The 15,604-nt window shown below is 46.4% G+C and overlaps 1 protein-coding gene across 1 annotated transcript in view; it reads right to left on the reverse strand.

Moving 5' to 3' along the window:
* Positions 1-15,604, reverse strand: part of FAM3C (FAM3 metabolism regulating signaling molecule C) — a 251,437-nt gene that overhangs the window by 133,777 nt on the left and 102,056 nt on the right. The window contains exon 4 of the mRNA XM_069229911.1: positions 5,999-6,031. Within this exon, the coding sequence (XP_069086012.1) occupies positions 5,999-6,031 (33 nt within the window). The remainder of the gene's footprint in view (positions 1-5,998; positions 6,032-15,604) is intronic.

Raw genomic sequence — 15,604 nt, forward strand, 5'->3', positions numbered from 1 at the left:
TGGGGGTTGAATGACGGTCATAAGATGAGACTGGTATCAGCTTATATGCAGCACCATGCAATAGATATTTGCATGCTTCAAAAAACTCACTTGACTAATGCCACAAAATTTAGGGTGAGAGCTGGCTGGATTGGGTTGAGCCATGTAGCTGTATATTCAAGCTATGCGAGAGGGGTAGCCATCCTGCTTAGAAAGGGAGTGCAGTGGCGTACTGAGAAAGCCCTTACAGACCCAAACAGCCGCTATGTCATGTTGAAGGGAACACTGCAAGACAGGCTGTTTAGTCTGTTATCAGTTTACAGTCCCAACATTGACGACCAGGAGTTCTTCGGGGAGGTATGGCGCCTAGTTAACTCCCTGGGCTTGGGGTCCCTGTTATGGGGAGGAGATTTTAATATGGTATTGGACTTTGAGGCAAATAGCAAAAGTTGGGCCCGGACGCAACATGTGGCTGCTGCTAAGGCCTTATCCCTCATTATGGCTGAGGGTGCTGTGGTGGCTTTATGGAGGGTGAAGCATGGTGCGCACAGAGAAGGAACATGCATGAATACCGTCCATGATAGCTGGTCCCGCATTGATAGATGGCTCGGAACTAGAGATGTAGAGCTCTTGACGGAATCTACTGAACATATGCCCCGCACTCTGTCAGACCATTCTCTGGTTACATTGGAATTGATGATCCGGGGGGGGGGGGGGCCTCGCTGCAAATTCGCATGGTGGCTGCCCCTGGTGTGTTAAGAGATCAAGCCTTAGGGAGGAGGTCCAAACCGCTCTTGCGGAATACTATGCAGTTAACCAGGGTTCGGTGTCCTCTGATGGCACCCTATGGGAGGCATTCAAGGTAGTGATCAGGGGGGTATGCCTTGCCAAGCAGCATGGTGTGCTTAAAGCGATCCATTGCAAATTGGCAGACCTAGAGGCCCAGCTTTCTAGTCTGGAAAAATATATGTATGCCGAAATGCCTAGTGCCCTTTTGGCTGAAATAACAGCAAAGCTGACACAATATGAAGAAGTGGCACTTCGTGAGGTTTGCTTCCTGGGTAAGGAAGCCAAGGTGAGGCAATATGGAGAGGGCTGGTTAAAAGCTGGCTGCAATGCTTCACCGACCATGGGCGGGGACTCGGCTGGAGTACAACATGATGGCACCAAGGGGGTCAGGAGGGTCTTGACTGATTTCTACTTTTCCCTATATTCTGACACGATGGGGCCACAGGCGACGGCGTACACAAAATACTTTGACGACATTAGCCTGCTCTGGCTCGAAAACACGCACAGTCAGTACTTAGACACTCCATTCACGGTTGAGGATGTAATTCGGGTTATACATAGTCTGCCGGGAGGCAAGGGCCCTAGGCTGTATGGGTTCATGCCGGCCTTTTATAAGGAATACGTAGGTCTTTTGGCGCCGCACCTGCTAGAGGTGTATGCGGAGGCACTCGAGAACGGGGTTCTCCCGTCCTCGTAGCGTGAGGCCCTTATCATTACCATATTGAAACCAGGTAAAGATCCCTATCTTTGCGAATCATATAGGCCATTATCGCTAATAAATATAGACAATAAGATATTAGTGCAGCTAATTGTGACTCTACTGTAACCCCTGCTCCTGTCTTTGGTGCTTCCGGACGAATCTGGGTGTGTGCCTGGTCGCTTGACCTTGAATAACCTCCATACCATTTTTGCGTTGTCCCGAATGATCACTACTGAAGATCGTGCGGCGGCAGTGTTCCTGGACTCCACCAAGGCGTTTGACTCCCTCCCATGGCCGTATATGTTCGGCCTATTGGCCAGGGTGGGTCTGAGTCCTAGATTCATCCAATTAATCCGCTTACTATACTCTGCTAGACTGAGAATTAATGGGACAATTTCTGAACCTTTCCCAATAGCTAGAGGTACGGCAGGCATGCCCCCTCTTGCTGCTGCTATTTGCGGTGGCAATGGAGCCACTGGCAGCACGACTGAGACAACATCATAACCATATGTGTTTGGAGTTTAGACAATGCTCAATACTAGTCTCCATGTAGGCGGATGATGTTGCGCTATATATACAGGACCCACAGCTAAATCTTGATATATTGGTAGATAAGATAATACGCCTTGGCCAGATCTCTGGGATTCCGATCAACTGGTCGAAGTCAGTCGTTTTTTCCCCAGTCGGCTGCAACGGTGAAGTACCATTCTAAACATCCCTTGGGCTGTGCTGATGGCTCAGTGCGTTACCTGGGCATCTGGCTAAGCAGGAAAGGTGGATGAGTTATGGTGTGCCAACTATTGCAAGGCCATCATGTGGCTGGAGGATAAAGCTCCCTTCTGCTCTCGTTGACTGGCCACATAGCCATAGCCAAGATGGTAATTTTACGTAATTTCTCTAACTGTTTGTTAACATTCCCCTTGTCCTCACGTCCACCTTCTTGAAACGGCTTAACTCTTCATTCATAGCTCTGGCCTTCAGCCCAGAATCTCATGGGAAATACTGACACTTCTGTTTGAGCTAGGCGGATTGGGAGCCCAGGATCTGGAACTTTATTATAACTGTGCACAAGCCCATTTCGCACATTTTTGGCTGCACCCCATAAAATATTTACCACATATGGCTCCGGAACACAATTCAATCGGGCCTGATAGGCTCTCTAGAGTGATTTATGGACAACTCAGGCCGAGGGCAGTTTCCACTGTTGCGTGCACGGTGCGGATTTTGGGTTGGGGGGGGGGCGCTCCTGAAGTGTGCGAAGTTGGGGAGGCCTTTGCACCCTCGACACAGATGAGGGACATGAATCCGCAGGTACCGGAGGAATGACAAGTTATTCGAATGCCGACGCAATCTGAATATGGTTACCTTGGGGTCTTGGTTTCCAGAGGGTTTGTTCATATCCCCAGAAGCTGCGCTTGGCAAGACGATTGATACTGCGCTATACGGCTTTACTTACCCAAGGCGCTTTTGCGGGCCAGATACCACTGCTTCCCCGAGGCGCCCCTGGTGTGCCACACACTGGATCAGATGTACAAATCACCGTCTCCACATAGACTCATCACAGTCTATATATCTGAATGCAGCTTGTAGCCCCGGCCATGCCCGAGGCCAGAGCACATTGGGAAGTGGACTTGACTGAGGCCATTCCGGACAATGTGTGAAGATACTGCTGCGCACATACTCAAGAGCTCTCCCCCAATTACAGATTGCACCTAATACATTTTAAGTTCCAGCACCGCTTGTACAGTCGCCTCAAGAGGATGGGCGTCCGGTCAGATGATAGATGCGAGAGATGCTCGGCGCCGGATTTTCTGCACCTGGTGTGGCGTGGAGCTGCGGAGCGCTGCAGGGATACTAGATGGAAGTGCTAGATGCACTTGAGGAAACGATCGGGCTCGCACTGTCGCTGCCTCGCAAGCTTTCCCTCATGGGGTACGTCACGGAAGTCCTCCCCCCCGACCAAAGTAAACTAGTGGGGCTGCTGTTGGTGCTGGCCAAGTGCAAGTGGTGATGTGCTGGGTGAAGAAACAGATACCCCGCTGTAAGGAGTGGTTGACAGATGCTGCATACTGTCAGGAACAACTAACAACTTACTGGGAATTGATGCAGTCTAACTCTCAGCCACATGACATACGGACTCCCTTGGGATCCTTCCTCATGTCCCCGCCGTAGGGTTTTAAGTAGCCGCTGACACAAGGTTTCAGACATAACATAGACGCTAGCCCTCCTTGAGGTGACAGGATCACATCATTCCCTTCTAGGGATGATGCTAATGATGTGCGGACCCCTCTTCCTCTTTCCTCTCCTCCCCTTCTTCCCTTTCCATTTTTGTTTTTTCTATTCTCTTTTGTGGTTTACCATTACAGACGTTGAATAATACAACTGAGCTGTATATCCCCGCTGTTTTATGTTTTGAATAAATGAACCATATCGCAGGGCAGGCAGCCTGTAAATGAACCTGGGGGATTTGTGGTCCAATGTTGTTTGTAATGTATAGCCATGCAGCTCGTTTATCAAATTTTTGACTAATTGTGCCTTTCGACTGATGTGATGGTAACTGTGTTGATATGTTGTACCCCTTAATAAATGCAATGAACAAAATAATAAAAAAGAAAGTATATCTATGAATGCTGATGTTCCTTAAGGGGTCTAAGACCAATGTTCATATTGTTTATCTGAAATACAATTCATTCTGCTGTTTTCTTCCTGGAAGTTGTTGATACTTTACGGCTCTTGCTATTCTATGACAGTGTTGTTGGCATTGATGAGTGATTCAGAGAGGGTTCCTGGTAGCACAAGTTCATTCTTTCTGTGTCTATTTGCTTCCTTTAGGTTCAGACCAGAAGCAGGAATTTTGAAAGAGGGGCAGTATTCTGGATGCTTGCTCAAGGAGGAAGTGCTTTTCCTTGATGCGGGATGTATGGGACTCTCTATGGTTGTTGTGTTGAACTCTTGAAGAGACTCCTGCGATTTGCAGTCTTTTACTGAGGAGTTTTTTGTTAAGGTAGCTGAGAGAACAAACGAAAGGGTTAAAAATAATGTGAGCCTGTGTCCTTAACAGAACTGAAACTTTCCTTCACAATACCTAGGAAATTTTACATTCTTGCTTTAGATCCAACATATGAAATAGGTTTTATTAACAAGGCGTGGGATGTCCTGCAGAAACACCTTAGCAAGTCCAGGGACAACACAGAGCAACTTCATCAGCCTTGGGAAGATTTGTAGATGACTCTTTGAAAGCAAAACAGTCTACAAACTAAGCAAAACACAAGTATAGAAATAGGCAAGTCATTGGTACATCCATCTGCACACGCTAAAACAGACTATGAGATTAAAGCACTTACAAGTTTTTCCTTAGCCAAAACCAAAATATTCTTAAGTAACACAATAGACTAACCAGTCTTAAACAATCAATCCCAATCAAACACAACAAATAGTTGCTGAAAATTCCTGAACTATTATGAAAAAAAATAGCATGTGATGGACGTTATGCAGGTGCTGACAAAATATTCAAGCACTTACTTATCCATCCACAGTTTTGCGTGCATCTACTAATCACTGCCACTCAAATTCACGCACACACCAGCCATGTGCCCGTATATTACTCATCCACCTGTCTTTTCATACATGTCTATATAAATAGTCTGACTGTCTCCACATGTGTTGTTTGCATTTATCCCACTGTATGTGTGATGGTTTGTGTACCTGACAGGTGTGTTTTTGAGTCCCTGTATGTATGTTGGTCTATGTGCATTACTGCCTTTATGTATGTTGGTTTGTGTCTGCATGGATACCTGTAAGTAGTTTGCTCCGCATGTGAACATGGACACTTGCTTTGCGCATGCATGTTGTCTGGTATTTTTCTGCATTAGTGCTTAAAGTTGTGTTTCTTTCTGTGTGTGTTTCACTTATAATTTTAAAGCCAGCCTTGTTTTTCAGTTTGCTTTGCCGGCACTGTTCTGTACAACTTGCCCTGCAGTGCTTCCAACCCACATGACATCCCAATTATCCACCTGTTTCACTTGAAATAACAATCACATATGCACAGCACACCCCGGTTTGGCAAACAGTTGGCTATTGCTAGTGATACACACACTCATCACTCAAACTAAAGATGCATCACCCAGCTATCTAATCATCACAAATTAAACAAACACCTCAACACCTCTCCAAGATGCCGCTATTGGCTGTCAGTCACTTAACAGCCCTTTACACCCAACATCCACTTAGTAAAACTATTAATTCCACTTGTAGTTTGCTTTTCCCTATCAAAACACATTCAACTGTACCCAACACTTTCAAGCCACTTCAACAAACCAAAGCTAAATCATGACACCTCCATGGTGGTTTCCCCTCACCACACATTATTTCATCAACACTGGCAAGTGGAGACTAAACAGAAAGAAATTAAGTAATGCTCCAAAATTTAGCAAAGCAGATTAAACAAATCATTTTGCTGTGGAAAGCAGTAGATATAGTCAGTGCAAGGCCAAAGAGCTAAATAGTAACATTCAGATCTTAAATACTTACCAGGGTGTATAGCGATGTCCTGAGGTGATCTAGCTGAAAGACAACATAAATTATAATTAGGGCTCCTGGTTTTAAGGTTTTTTTTTAAAGTTTTTTTTTTTAACATTTGTCTGTATTTATCCATATTTCTTTGTTGCCTATTTTATTGGTACTTATGCATAATTATTTTAGGAACTGAATAAAAATAGAGTCGTAAGATAGTATATTTCCACATATACTTCTCTGATAAACATACATTGATGCCTGTCAAGGTTTAGCAAATAAAGAAGCCAAATATAACAATACAATACAGCGACAAGTAAATATTAGCATTAAATACCAATATATGTTAACATATGCCTGTATCGTCCTGTTTTTAAACCCTCATAGTGTTTATCTGCTTAGTAGTTGGTCTGGAATTCATGAAGGACAAAGAAGACTATCACTCAAAAGAAGTATAATTTTCTGTATTTTCCCACTTTTAAACGTAAATACAGTGAGGAAATGGATTGTTTGTTTTTATCTGTAAAAACTGAAAATAGGAAGCCTTTATTATAATTCTAATAATTGGCTAGGTAAACACAATTATGCTATATACTCAATACCCAGTTCAAACATTTAATTTCACTTTAGTTTGAGGATCTTAGACAGGGGAGGAAAAGATGATGCATGTGTAATAAAGTGGGGTATACGCCTTGGATTTCCATGTTGCCAAATATCCTTTGGACAGAAGGGGTATCTCAAAACAGTTCACTTTTAAGGCAATTTGGGATAAAGGCTTCTATTTGGGGAATTGCTCATTAACTCCTTCCTGCCCAATTTAGTGTCTAAGTAGGGGCAGAGCCTCAGCCGGTGAACTGACAATGGTTAGAAGCTATTGCATCACCAGATCACATCTTGCAGGCACGACTAAAACAGGGAAAAACTAATTCACCTAATTGAAGGTAGGTGGAGGGGGCCTGGTAGACAGCAGTCTCCCACCTCTCCAGTAAAGCTACCCCCAAATCATGGAGGGATGGCTTTCACACAAAACCTCAGATGACTGGTCTCCCTTTAAAAGACAGACAACAAATCAATTTCACCAGGTAGATTCCCTACTTGAGGTCATCTTCAGGCAGTGTGTTCTTTAAATGCTTTGGGAAGAGTGGTTTCCTAAAAGATACACTTGACAGGTACCCGCTACCTGAGACAGAATAGCAAAAGGTGAGGCAAAGGAGACTACAGTGGACTCTGTTTAACAGTGTGCGCTGTGGAAATGCATGTGCAGGCAAGGCAACACAGATGTCAAGAGTGCCAGCCACATTAATCATCAATAACCCACAAATCCAGATAAATCAATGCACAAATTGAAGAGCAGCATCATACTGAGGCACCACTCCCTTCCTGCCTGTCACCTGCTACAAGCAGTCCAGTCACTGATCATATCTCCTCTCTGTAAGCTGCCTCCACCCCTTCAATTGGCTTCCTGGTGGCTCCTTCATTAAGGAAGGATGAGGCTAAAAGCACCTACATCTAAAAAAGTACAGAACATTTGTGTCCTGTGTATTCCCTTCACTCTGACAGACTGCATCACAAACATTTCTCACACAAAACCCCAACTCTAGTGCACCATAATCCAGCAGCCCAATCTCCTCAACATTTCACCCATCACCACCAACAGTAAACACACAAAACCCACAGAAAAGTAGCACTGTCACAAGCTGTCCAAAATGCTGACATATTACTGATAATCCAGACACCATATTCATTACAGAAACTAGGCTCAACTTTATGCCCACCTACTTAAGTGATGCCCGGGTAGCACAGCACTACAGTATCCAATACAGTGATAGCAGGCAGAAGTGATCAGATGGAAAACTTAGTCCACTACCAAATATAATCGCCCAACTCTCTCTCTAGCAACCAGAGAAGCACAACTCCTTTGAACTCCGCTTCCCAGCACTTCCTGCTGACAGTTACACAGACCATCACACTCCACCTCGTTTATTAATCATCACACTATAACCTGGTATTTATCGCCAAGACATTCAACCTTATAACAATAGCAACCTCCCTCCAGCTCTGCCAAGTCTATTTTCCTTGATTACTTCAGCACCCTAAGAAACCAATGGAAATGAGGATCATGAAGGATGCCTCCATAAAGCTGCTAGCAACCACCCACAAAACACAGCAGTCCACAGCATGGGTAACACCCTTGGTCTAGAACGCCGATGACACCGGCAACTACCCCAGCCCCTGCATAACAACTGGACCAACCATGCTATGATCTCCATCCTTATCTACACTTTGCCAATTGCTCAAAGCAAAGATAAAGATGGTCAGATCCCTCAGAAAATGCTCTCAAGATGTCCTCTGAGACCTGAGCAGCCCTCTTCGCCTTATCAGATCCCAACACAGATGCCAGCACCCTTCTACAATAACCATGCTGTAGTGAAACTTTGAACCATTAAAACTAAAACCTCCATAACAGGTACAGCCAGAGGATTGTCATCAGTAAACATAAACATCAGATGATGTAGGAGGCTGGACTGGCTTGTAGTGAGTACCAAGGGGTACTTGCACCTTGCACCAGGCCCAGTTATCCCTTATTAGTGTATAGGGTGTCTAGCAGCTTAGGCTGATAGATAATGGTAGCTTAGCAGAGCAGCTTAGGCTGAACTAGGAGACGTGTGAAGCTACTACAGTACCACTTAGTGTCATATGCACAATATCATAAGAAAACACAATACACAGTTATACTAAAAATAAAGGTACTTTATTTTTATGACAATATGCCAAAGTATCTTAGAGTGTACCCTCAGTGAGAGGATAGGAAATATACACAAGATATATATACACAATAGCAAAAATATGCAGTATAGTCTTAGAAAACAGTGCAAACAATGTATAGTTACAATAGGATGCAATGGGGAAACATAGGGATAGGGGCAACACAAACCATATACTCCAAAAGTGGAATGCGAACCACAAATGGACCCCAAACCTATGTGACCTTGTAGAGGGTCGCTGGGACTATTAGAAAATAGTGAGAGTTAGAAAAATAACCCTCCCCAAGACCCTGAAAAGTGAGTGCAAAGTGCACTAAAGTTCCCCTAAGGACAAAGAAGTCGTGTTAGAGGAATAATGCAGGAAAGACACAAACCAGCAATGCAACAACAGTGGATTTCCAATCTAGGGTACCTGTGGAACAAGGGGACCAAGTCCAAAAGTCACAAGCAAGTCGGAGATGGGCAGATGCCCAGGAAATGCCAGCTGCGGGTGCAAAGAAGCTTCGACTGGACAGAAGAAGCTGAGGTTTCTGCAGGAACGAAAAGGGCTAGAGACTTCCCCTTTGGTGGACGGATCCCTCTCGCCTTGGAGAGTCGTGCAGAAGTGTTTTCCCGCCGGAAGGACGCCAACAAGCCTTGCTAGGCGCAAATCGTGCGTTTGGCGTTTTTGGACGCTGCTGGGGCCCAGGAGGGACCAGGAGGTCGCAAATTGGACCTGAAGAGAGAGGGGACGTCGAGCAAGACAAAGAGCCCTCACTGAAGCAGGTAGCACCCGGAGAAGTGCCAGAAACAGGCACTACGAGGATGCGTGAAACGGTGCTCGCCGAAGTTGCACAAAGGAGTCCCACGTCGCCGGAGACCAACTTAGAAAGTCGTGCAATGCAGGTTAGAGTGCCGTGGACCCAGGCTTGGCTGTGCACAAAGGATTTCCGCCGGAAGTGCACAGGGGCCGGAGTAGCTGCAAAGTCGCGGTTCCCAGCAATGCAGCCCAGCGAGGTGAGGCAAGGACTTACCTCCACCAAACTTGGGCTGAAGAGTCACTGGACTGTGGGGGTCACTTGGACAGAGTCGCTGGATTCGAGGGACCTCGCTCGTCGTGCTGAGAGGAGACCCAAGGGACCGGTAATGCAGCTTTTTGGTGCCTGCGGTTGCAGGGGGAAGATTCCGTCGACCCACGGGAGATTTCTTCGGAGCTTCTGGTGCAGAGAGGAGGTAGGCTACCCCCACAGCATGCACAAGCAAGAAAACAGTCGAGAAGGCGGCAGGATCAGCGTTACAGAGTTGCAGTAGTCGTCTTTGCTACTATGTTGCAGGTTTGCAGGCTTCCAGTGCGGTCAGCAGTCGTTTCCTTATCAGAAGGTGAAGAGGGAGATGCAGAGGAACTCGGATGAGCTCTTGCATTCGTTATCTAACGTTTCCCCAGAGACAGAGACCCTAAATAGCCAGAAAAGAGGGTTTGGCTACTTAGGAGAGAGGATAGGCTACTAACACCTGAAGGAGCCTATCAGCAGGAGTCTCGGACGTCACCTGGTGGCACTGGCCACTCAGAGCAGTCCAGTGTGCCAGCAGCACCTCTGTTTCCAAGATGGCAGAGGTCTGGAGCACACTGGAGGAGCTCTGGACACCTCCCAAGGGAGGTGCAGGTCAGGGGAGTGGTCACTCCCCTTTCCTTTGTCCAGTTTTGCGCCAGTGCAGGGGCTAAGGGGTCCCTGAACCGGTGTAGACTGGCTTATGCAGAATTGGGCACATCTGTGCCCAAGAAAGCATTTCCAGAGGCTGGGGGAGGCTACTCCTCCCCTGCCTTCACACCATTTTCCAAAGGGAGAGGGTGTCACACCCTCTCTCAGAGGAAGTCCTTTGTTCTGCCATCCTGGGCCAGGCCTGGCTGGACCCCAGGAGGGCAGATGCCTGTCTGAGGGGTTGGCAGCAGCAGCAGCTGCAGTGAAACCCCAGGAAGGGCAGTTTGGCAGTACCAGGGTCTGTGCTACAGACCACTGGGATCATGGGATTGCTCCAACTATGCCAGGATGGCATAGAGGGGGCAATTCCATGATCATCGACATGTTACATGGCCATATTCGGAGTTACCATTGTGAAGCTACATATAGGTAGTGACCTATATGTAGTGCACGTGTGTAATGGTGTCCCCGCACTCACAAAGTTCAGGGAATTGGCTCTGAACAATGTGGGGGCACCTTGGCTAGTGCCAGGGTGCCCTCACACTAAGTAACTTTGCACCTAACCTTTACCAGGTAAAGGTTAGACATATAGGTGACTTATAAGTTACTTAAGTGCAGTGTAAAATGGCTGTGAAATAACGTGGACGTTATTTCACTCAGGCTGCAGTGGCAGGCCTGTGTAAGAATTGTCAGAGCTCCTTATGGGTGGCAAAAGAAATGCTGCAGCCCATAGGGATCTCCTGGAACCCCAATACCCTGGGTACCCCAGTACCATATACTAGGGAATTATAAGGGTGTTCCAGTAAGCCAATGTAAATTGGTAAAAATGGTCACTAGCCTGTCAGTGACAATTTGGAAAGAAATGAGAGAGCATAACCACTGAGGTTCTGATTAGCAGAGCCTCAGTGAGACAGTTAGTCACTACACAGGTAACACATTCAGGCACACTTATGAGCACTGGGGCCCTGGGTTACCAGGGTCCCAGTGACACATACAACTAAAACAACATATATACAGTGAAAAATGGGGGTAACATGCCAGGCAAGATGGTACTTTCCTACAGATGAGATGCCATACCTGCAGATACGCCATGCACTTAGGGCAGCATTGCTGGAAGGAGTGGAACTCCCCGAGCCTTCACCTCCTAGAGGACAAACTGCTAGACTATGATATGCCCCGGAAAGCTACTTCTCTGACATACTTAAAACTGATCAACAATGCACCTGATGCCCTGCTGTGTCTGACAGTGGGGTGTCCGGGACTTAGCCTAGAGGACAAAGAGTGGACAGAGACCCGCAAAGGTCCTCGAGGGAGGTGGCCATACAAGCGGGGCTCCGCTTACTTTAGCTTAAGATACTTTGCAATCCTATTATGCTCAGAACACAATAGTCAGGATGGTGAGGGAGGTGGATGAATGTTTTAGACACAAATGTGGACAAACAGGTACATTCTATCATATTGTGTGGAAATGCCCGATATTACAAAGGTGTTGGGAGTCAGCTGTGGTGTGTATGAGTGAGCTGTGCGGCAGCACTGTGACTGTCTGCAAAATGTTGCCTACTAAACATGTGGGGCTAAACGGACCTAAATCACATGGAACATACGTGGATAAAACTGGAACTGGCAGTAGTCAAACGGAACCTGCAAACGTATGGGAGGTGGAACAGGTGCCGCATCTAGGGGAATGGAAGAGGGATTGGTGTATGTTGGGCTAGAGAGTGGTATATGAAGTCTGTGGTTACCCCCAAAAGTGTGTGAACATTTTAGGATGCTGGAATGACATCTGTCCGCCTTGCCCCCACCGATCTCGAGGGGACAACATATGGAGCACACTGTATCAAACAACATTGTTAACTGTGTCAGAGGGAGGAAGAAAGGGATGTGGGAGTTGTCGGATGTTGAGAGGGTACTGAAACTGCTGGGAAGGGCAGCACTCCAATGTTTTGAATTTGTTCTTTATTGTTATGTCAATAAAAGAATTATATGAAAAAAAACACATTAGATGAAATGCCATGAAAAGAAATGAAAATGCACACAAAAGCCAGATGACATAACCTCTCTGAAACATCGTAACATGCGTAGAAAGCTCATTAAAGAAATTAAATCTGCCTTCTATAAAAAATATCATCATGAGGTCTCTAAATATAAAACAGAACACTTCAAACCCATCAAGCACTGCACAACCCCTTAGAGGCTCCTACTAGCCTGCCCAGTCTAAAGAAAAAAATGTTACCCCTTAATTTCTTCAAGGACAAGAAAGCATACAGATAGCACACAAGTGCCTGCCATAAACACATGAATCCTACGAGACGAACGAGTTACTTACCTTCCGTAACGATTTTTCTGGTGGATACATTAGCTACCTGTGGATTCCTCACCTAATGAATTCTCCCATGGCGCCAGCATTCGACGGAAATCTTCTTCCTAGCTTCTGCACGTCGACGAGGACGTCACACTAGCCCACGCGACGCCGTCTGACGTCATACAGGCAATAAGAGGTCCTCGCCGACGTGCCGATGACAGTACCAACATTTTTTACGTGCATGAGAATAATAACCCAATGCAATGAAAGAGCAAAGCAACATCTCTTAATATTGTAAATCACACAACATTGCCATAAAATAGCTGTAGATTTAATATAACCTTCTTTTTTTTTTTTTTTTTTTTTAAACAAATAAATATATATTTATACATACGAATCATGTATATACACAATATATATATAGATTTATATATAAATATACACATATATACAAATATCATATATGCAAAATGTATTGCAACTTTGAAGACCAAAAGGAGCACACTCAAGGATTGCTAGGAATGACCAAAAAGGCAACGGGGAGGCGGGTGTCACCGTGAGGAATCCACAGGTAGCTAATGTATCCACCAGAAAAATCGTTACCGAAGGTAAGTAACTCGTTCTTCTGATGGATACAACTACCTGTGGATTCCTCACCTAATGAATAGAGTCCCAAAGCAGTACCACGCCCGGTGGTGGGTGCCTGAATGGTCAATCCAAGAAATCCTGCAGCACTGACCGTGCAAAATGACCGTCCCTTCTGACCTCAGAGTCCAAACAGTAATGTTTCACAAAAGTGTGAAGTACGACCAAGTTGCGGCCTTGCAGATGTCGACCACAGGAACACCCCTGGCCAAGGCCGAAGAGGCCGACTTAGCTCTGTTGGAATGAGCTCTAATGCCCTCAGGCGGATCCTTCTTTGCCAAAGAGTAACAGATTTTAATGCAAAGAACAACCCACCTGGAGAGTGTTCTCTTGTGGACTGCCTTTCCTCTCCTCTTGCCCACGTATCCGACAAACAGCTGATCCTCCAGCCTGATATCCTTCATTCTGTCGATATAGAAGCTCAACGCCCTTTTTGGGTCCAGGCGATGTAGTCTTTCTTCCTCCTTTGAAGGATGAGGCGGAGGATAAAACGTGGACAAAGTGATTGTCTGAGCCAAATGGAAGGGTGAAACAACCTTCGGAAGGAAAGCAGCCTTGGTCCTCAACACCACCTTATCCCCATAAAACGTTGTATAAGGGGGTTTAACCGATAAGGCCTACAACTCACTCACTCACCTTGCAGATGTTATAGCTACCAGGAAGACTGTCTTAAGAACTAAATATCTTAAGGGGCAAGAATGCATAGGCTCAAAAGGGGACCCCATAAGAAAAGCCAAGACCAAGGACAAATCCCATTGAGGCATAACGAATGGTTTTGGAGGATATTGATTCAGAAGACCTTTCAAGAATCTGAGAACAATAGGGGATTTAAATAACTATGGTTGGTCTGGAAGACAAATGAAGGCTGACAAGGCCGACAAATAACCCTTAATGGTAGCCACTGCACAACCTTTCTGCGCTAGAGACAGTGCAAAAGATAAAACATGTGACAGATGAGCATGTAAGGGATCAATCTGTCTCTCTCCACACCACATAACAAATTTAGACCACCTATTAGCGTAGATAGATTTAGTGGAGTGTCGCCTGGCCGCTAATATAACATCCACTACCTCAGGTGGGAGAGAGAAGGAACTCAGGTTGCCCCGTTCAATCTCCAGGCATGTAGGTGCAGACTCTGGAGGTTGGGGTGTAGAACCTGCCCCTGCGACTGCGAGAGGAGGTCTGCCCTGAGAGGGAGACGGAGCGGAGGGCACAGTGAGAGTTGGAGAAGGTCGGAGTACCATACCCTCCTTGGCCAATCCGGAGCTATTAAGATGACTTGGGCCCGGTCTTGGCGAATTTTCCTCAACACTCGAGGAATCAAGGGTATGGGGGGAAACGCGTAAAGCAACTGGTTGCACCAGGTTATCTGAAACGCGTCCCCCAACGCTCCCTGCATCGGATACTGGAGGCTGCAGAATAACGGGCAATGCGCGTTCTCTAGAGTGGCAAACAGATCTATCCGAGGAAACCCCCATATCTGGAAGATTAGACAGACTTGATCTGGATGGAGACGCCACTCGTGGTCTGCCGAGAATTGGCGACTGAGACTGTCCGCACGTACATTCAAGACCCCGGCCAGATGATTTGCCACCAAGCAAATCTGATGGTCCTTTGCCCAGGACCCTAGCCGAAGAGCTTCTCTGCAGAGAAGGTACGACCCTACTCCTCCCTGTTTGTTTATGTACCACATCGTGGTAGTATTGTCCGTCAGGACCTGTACCGACTGACCACGAAGGGATGGGAGGAAGGCCTTGAGAGCCAGACGTACAGCCCGTAACTCCAACAGATTGATATGAAACACCTGTTCCTCTGGAGACCAAAGCCCTTTGATCTCCAGATCCCCCAGATGAGCTCCCCATCCTAGGGTGGAAGCATCCGTTATGACCGTGGCCACTGGTGGCGACTGCGCGAACGGCTTTCCCTGTGAAAGATTGTTGCCCGCAATCCACCACTTCAATTCCACAGCAGCATCTCTGGAGATCTTGACAGTACCTTCTAAATCTCCCTTGTGTTGAGACCACTGCCTTCGGAGGCACCACTGAAGAGCCCTCATGTGCCAGCGAGCATGCGTGACCAACAGAATGCAGGAGGCGAACAGACCGAGCAGACGAAGGACCTTGAGGACTGGAACTACCGCTCCATTTCGAAACATTGGAACCAATTCCTGAATATCTTGAATCCGCTGAGGCGGAGGAAAGGCTCGACTCAATGTTGTATCCAGTACTGCCCC

The sequence above is a fragment of the Pleurodeles waltl genome, chromosome 4_1, assembly GCF_031143425.1.
Source record: "Pleurodeles waltl isolate 20211129_DDA chromosome 4_1, aPleWal1.hap1.20221129, whole genome shotgun sequence".
NCBI classification, from domain to species: domain Eukaryota; kingdom Metazoa; phylum Chordata; class Amphibia; order Caudata; family Salamandridae; genus Pleurodeles; species Pleurodeles waltl.